The 6,000-nt window shown below is 37.0% G+C and overlaps 1 protein-coding gene across 1 annotated transcript; it reads right to left on the bottom strand.

Moving 5' to 3' along the window:
- Positions 1–2,849: 2,849 nt before the first annotated feature.
- LOC125218327 (LOB domain-containing protein 18-like) lies at positions 2,850–5,084 on the bottom strand. The gene is made up of 2 exons (XM_048119982.1): positions 4,661–5,084; positions 2,850–3,527 (listed from the first exon to the last, which is right to left on the bottom strand). Exons 1-2 carry the CDS (start codon positions 5,006–5,008, stop codon positions 3,186–3,188), a joined length of 690 nt encoding a protein of 229 aa, XP_047975939.1. The 5' UTR covers positions 5,009–5,084; the 3' UTR covers positions 2,850–3,185.
- Positions 5,085–6,000: the final 916 nt, after the last annotated feature.

Genomic DNA, 6,000 nt, shown 5'->3' with positions numbered 1-6,000 from the left:
AAGACAAAATACGGAATTAAATGTACGACACATATACGGGAAAATGCAATAATTTCATTTAAATTAAAAAAAGTGCGTCCAAAAAAAATTTACATGAATAAAAAAAATACATAATAAAACAAAAAACAAATATCGTCGTGCAGTCCTCCGCACCCACAACTCTTCAATTAAATCCTTTTGGAGTTGAATATGGGCATCCACTTGGCGCATGTCGGCATGTGCCTGGAGGCGGCCGATTTCATCGTGAGGTACCCCCCGTCGTACGTTGGGGGCGGCCACGTCGTGGCTTGGACCAGCTTTATCGTCATTGGCCCAACTAGTCAGTTGTACACCTTCATCTTCGACTATCATGTTGTGCATGAATACAGGCGTACATTATAGAAGCAATGCAGTCGACATGACACAAACGCGTTGGACCCTTAATTGCCGCCCATCGAGCCTGGACACACCAAATGCGCGCTCCACGTCCTTGCGCGCCGACTCCTGTCATTCCGTAAAGTAGGCCTTCCTGTCCTCATTTGCGCATCTGATCGTCTTCACAAAGACGGGCCACCTAGGGTATATCCCATCCGCCAAGTAGTAGCTCATATCATACCGGTTGTCGTTGGCGACAAAACCGATGGCCGGACCGATGCCCTGGCACTGCTCGTTGAAAAGGGGCGACGAGTTGAGGACGTTTAGGTCATTGTTCGACCCGGCTACCCCAAAATACGCATGCCAAATCCACAGCCGGTAATTAGCTACGGCCTCGAGGATTATCGTGAGATTCTTTCCCTTGTAGCCGGTGGTGTAGAACCCCTTCCAGGCAGCGGGACAGTTCTTCCACTCCCAATGCATACAATATATGCTGCCTAACATCCCCGGGAACCCATGCTTCTCCCCGTGCATCTGCATCGGATCCGATAGTCTTGGGGGTTAGGGCTTCGAAGATATTCGTCCCCGATTATTTCAACGACGCCCTCACGAAATGCCGACCTTTGCGCTTGGGCAGTCGTCTCACCTATATAGAGGTACTCGTCCCACATGTTTGCCGCACCTCCGTAGGCCAACTGACTGATTGCCGCACTGTTGCACTTTTGAATAGGGGTGTGGCCGGGTCTGCCAGCCGCATCGTGCCTGAAGCGGAAACACAAATATCGACGCTCCAAAGCGTCAACGATACGCATAAACAGCTCCATGCGCATCCTAAAACGCCTCCTGAACAGGTTGGCGTTAAATCGCGGCTACTCTGCGAAGTAGTCGTCATATAGCCGATGATGTGCAGCTACGTGATCCCGAGCAATCACTGCTCGGCGGTGGACAACGGGTCGAGGTCGAGGTACCTCCGACTGCAAAGCCCTTTGTATCAGCCGGTCTATCTCACTGGACGTATAGGCCTCCAATGCTTCGTCCATTTGCCGTTCGTACTCCTCATCACTACTACCACTACTACTACCCGTGTTACTCATTTTGCATTGTTGCTCTTGTACAGAAATTAAGACAGACAGATAGCTCGTTAACACAAGCAGTGCGAATGAAAATGACGTGAAAATCGCGTATATATAGTGTTTCGAAAATTTAATTTAAAAAAAAAATGTGTTGGCCGATCGCTCGCCGATCGCCAGCCTACAATGGCGGCAAGCGGACCGGCCAGCGCTGGGAATCGGCTAGCCGGTTGCTCGCCGACCATTGTGGATGCTCTTGTCGACTCTTATTTGCATTGATTTAGACTCTTATCAATAATATATACTAGCAATTGGACTTTGGCCCAAAAGAGGGACATCTATTTCCATAACTCAGTTTGCACATTCTTTTAATTTGGGCCACATAATGTAAGAAATAGGCCAGTAATATATTAAGTCCCACAGATAAATCATTCATCAGATGCATACGATAACATATTTGCTCAAATTATATTTATTTGCTTAAACATATTTAAAAATTAAAATAAAGGCAAATCACGTGACAAATTATATTCGTGTTGGCTTTTTTTTACGTCTTTGCAATATTAAAATATATGGAGTATTTAATAGGGGAGCATTAGGGCGCATCCTTATTTAGAGTGTTAACGTACATTCAATTTCGTGTTCCCACGTGATACGGAGAATGCAATATTGTAAATATTAAAATTCAATATATATTTATGAAGTTGTATATGCATTTTCGCATATTGCATTTTAGTTATAGGCAAATTATTTTTTATATTGTTGAATTTTGCATTTTATCATAAATTGTCAACCATGCAAAATAAAAAATATATATAAATGCAATCCGTTCGTCTATATATAAAATGCAAATTAAACAGTCTATATCTAAAATGCAAAATTCAACAATAAAAAATGCAATCCGTCTATAACTAAAATGCAATCTGTCAAAATCCATCAATCACTTCTACAAATGTATATTGAATTTTAATATTTACAATACTGCATGCTTTGTACCACGTGGCAACACGAGATTGGATGTATATTAACACTTTAAAATTAGTTAGCATATTAGTATATCCCTACTTTAAAATCTACAAATATATAAAAAGGGGAATTTTGGAGAAATTTACGTAATGCCATTTTAATTGAAAAATTATATATTAATCAAAATTGTTTTTTATTAATAGACCATGATTTGAAAGGTTAAAAAATTACTATTGTTAATTAAAATTGTTTTTTATTAACGAATTATGATTTAAAAAGTCAAAAACAATATATATATATATATATATATATATATATATATATATATATATATATATGAGATATCAAACTGTAAGACACTATTAATTCAATTTATAACAAATGACATGTGCTCACTGAAAGTGGAGAAGAATGTGAAACTCTACAAATTCTCTATTATTATTAACTCATAGGAGTATATTATTAAATCTAATTATTATTAGTATAAACAATATACAAATTACAACTTATATAAATATGAATATATAAAAAGTTTTGTGTATCATACAAGTGTTACACTAGTTAAACATAAAATTGGAGGCTGGATACATTAATTACAAAAAATAATCTCCGGATCGAAATTAAATTTGCCAGAGAAAAGAGTTCACTGTAGAAAAAAATCAAAATCAGACCGAATTATGATCGATCAATCAATTCCCGAAAAGCAAAAGAAGAAGAAAAAAGTTAATTTCCTCCATATTATGGCTGAAAAGAGTTAATTTTCCATTCCATTAATTATTTATTGAATATTAGTAATTAGGTGGTAGAGTGAGGTGGCAAAGGCGAAGCAGGTTGATTTGTACATGGGTCGCGTCTAGCCAGAAACTCACGAGCCAGTTCTTGAAGATCGCCGCCGCCTCGAGGGGTCGGAAACTGAGATGTTAATGTGTCGCTTTGGTGAGGGAGATTCCATGCCGTTGGATCAAATAGAGATGACAAATCATACGTTGCTGGAACTGCTGAAAATGAGGGGAGATCAGCTATGGATAAGGGTGGTGGTGGTGCCAGTAGCGACGGCGGCTGAGGCGGCGGAGTTGGAAGCTCCAGGGTGGCCAGATGGGCTTGTAAGTAGGAGATTTCTGCTTGCAGATTCACCACCTGTACAGTACCAAATTTTGTAACTTTGTAGCATTTGTTTTAATTTTTCACGCCTGCATATAAATTATTCTATATCGTTCTTTTTTTTCAATAATTTATTCAAAATACAACTTCATTTATTTTTCGTTTTCTAATGTCACGAAATTAATATGTACAGTAGTATATATACCCTCAAATATGAGTTTTGAGGATAATATAATCTAGATTAAGAAATAAGCAAAAAATGCAATTAATTCTTTTCCAATATAATTTTAATATATGGAGAGTTTTAGGTTTCATTAAACTGAAAAAGAATAATAATTATTGATCATGTCAAATTGCTTTCATAATTTGAAATATACTTTTGCGGTACAATACACCTTTTTTTAAGGTGAGATATAAACATTTAAGTGATAAGATTCAGTAAGAAAAGAATGCTACTTCATCCAAATATAACGAGAGAATCTTATGCTATAATTGAAACCATATACATCAAAATTGCGAATCGTGTAAGCAAGCTTCATCAAATTGTCTCACAGTCACAGCACCAATTGTATAAAATAAATTACTAACACTTTGATTTCAACACAATTCGGAGTGTATATATAAATATATATATATATACAAGTGGTGATGATGAAGTGAAATTGAATACAAAAAATAACAGAAAAATGGAGTATTAATTTCTTGCAATAAAATAATAGAGCCAAAAAACCAGCAATTAGGGGTCATGCCCCCCCCTCCAACGTTGTACACAAATCACAGACAAAATCCTTAATACCAGCCTAGTCTTACAATTTTTGCAATCAAAAGTTGAGGCACAGAAAGCTACACCATCTCTCTGTATATATATAAAGAGTTTTCTTGAATTCAGAGAAGCATATAAGTGTAACATCCAGGTCCACACTTGTTATACTAATTGTATAAAAAGTATATTTGCCAACTCAAATCTTACTACATACTCAATGCACATATACAAAACTTGATTTCTATTCTATTCAAATTAATAGATTGATGCACCACTAAGGGATTTCAAAGTCTAAAAATTAATTTAATTTGTGTGTCCATCTCCGACATGACAGATTTTAAGGAAGCTATCTAGACCATCATATAAAATTACCAAGAAATTAATTAATTAAATTAAATTAAATAACCTGTTGTTGAAGGGCAAAGATGTGGGAGACGCAGCCGTAGACGGGGTCCCTGAGCCGGGCCTGGGCCTCGTAGCAAATGGTGATGACAGCGTCGGCCCGCTTCTCCACCGGGACGTGGAGGAGGAGCTTCGACACGTTGCTAGCTCCGAACACCTTGTGCACGGCCGCAAAATGCGATGCTCCTTGCTCGGAGTCGAAATGTGGCGCAAATATGCACCCCGTCACGCACTTCCTCCTTAAGAACTTGCACGCGCCACACGGCCCTCCTCCGCCTCCGCCACTGCTGCTTCCACCGCCTCCACCTCCGCTCCCGGACATGCTACTACTAGCAAAATTTGAACTACTCATCTTTTATAAATTAAATGAAAAATATATTAGCTATTTACTAACTCTCATGGCTATCGATCTCTCTCTCTCTCTCTTTTTTTTTGGTTGTATGTTGGTATATATATTAGTGGGTTTAATTCCTTGATAATTAATGGCTTTAGGGTTTGGTGGAATTCATTGGATTGAGAGAGTGTTTTTAAACACTAAAAAAAGACTTTGAAGCCACGCGATGGAGCAAACTTGCGTGAAGCAAACATGCCATAAGCTACCTGCTTTAATTTATCTGGTCTATTTTGCCTAAATATATACCTTTTCTTTCGGCCCTACGTATCTATGACACTATCTATATGGTATATTATTGGTATGTATATTTACATGTAATTAGGGGACAATAGTGTCCTTATGCCCCTTAAATTCATAACGTCTTTCAAATCTCGTGTTGTCACATGTCACGTATAATGTAAAATCACCATGTTATAACAACAAAAAACATTAGTAGAGGTTGTAGATGGATTTCCGCAGATAATATTATAGACGAACTATTTTAAATAATTATAAATCTTAGCCCTTTTGATCCACAAAGGCACTCAACTTTTATTAATTTATTTTAATGACGCAACTAAACACGACAAAGTCTTAACTTTTTTTTTTATTTTTTACAAGTTATGATTCGATGTATTTCTATTGTTATTTTGTATTTAAAGGTTTAAGAAGAATTTTATTTTTTTTTCATTTAACAGAGAATATTGTAGATGAGGTTCAATTTCATATAATTACCAACCAAGCAAGTTACATTGAGGCCAAGAAGTTACCTTGCACGTATAGCTCACTCTCCCTTTGAACTAAAATAAAAAATTAATTAAGAAATAGTAGTTACCAATCCCTTTTTTTCCTTAAACAATAATGGAGTGTATTTTATAGTTTTCTCATTATACGCACCAAAATAATAAATGAACAAATATTAATATAATCTCAATCCTCTCCGACTCGAGATCGCCACATTGCTTTTTCTA

The sequence above is a fragment of the Salvia hispanica genome, chromosome 1, assembly GCF_023119035.1.
Source record: "Salvia hispanica cultivar TCC Black 2014 chromosome 1, UniMelb_Shisp_WGS_1.0, whole genome shotgun sequence".
Classification (NCBI taxonomy): Eukaryota; Viridiplantae; Streptophyta; class Magnoliopsida; order Lamiales; family Lamiaceae; genus Salvia; species Salvia hispanica.
The sequence above is the reverse complement of the archived record's forward strand: the minus strand, read 5'-3'. Positions and strand labels throughout refer to the sequence as shown.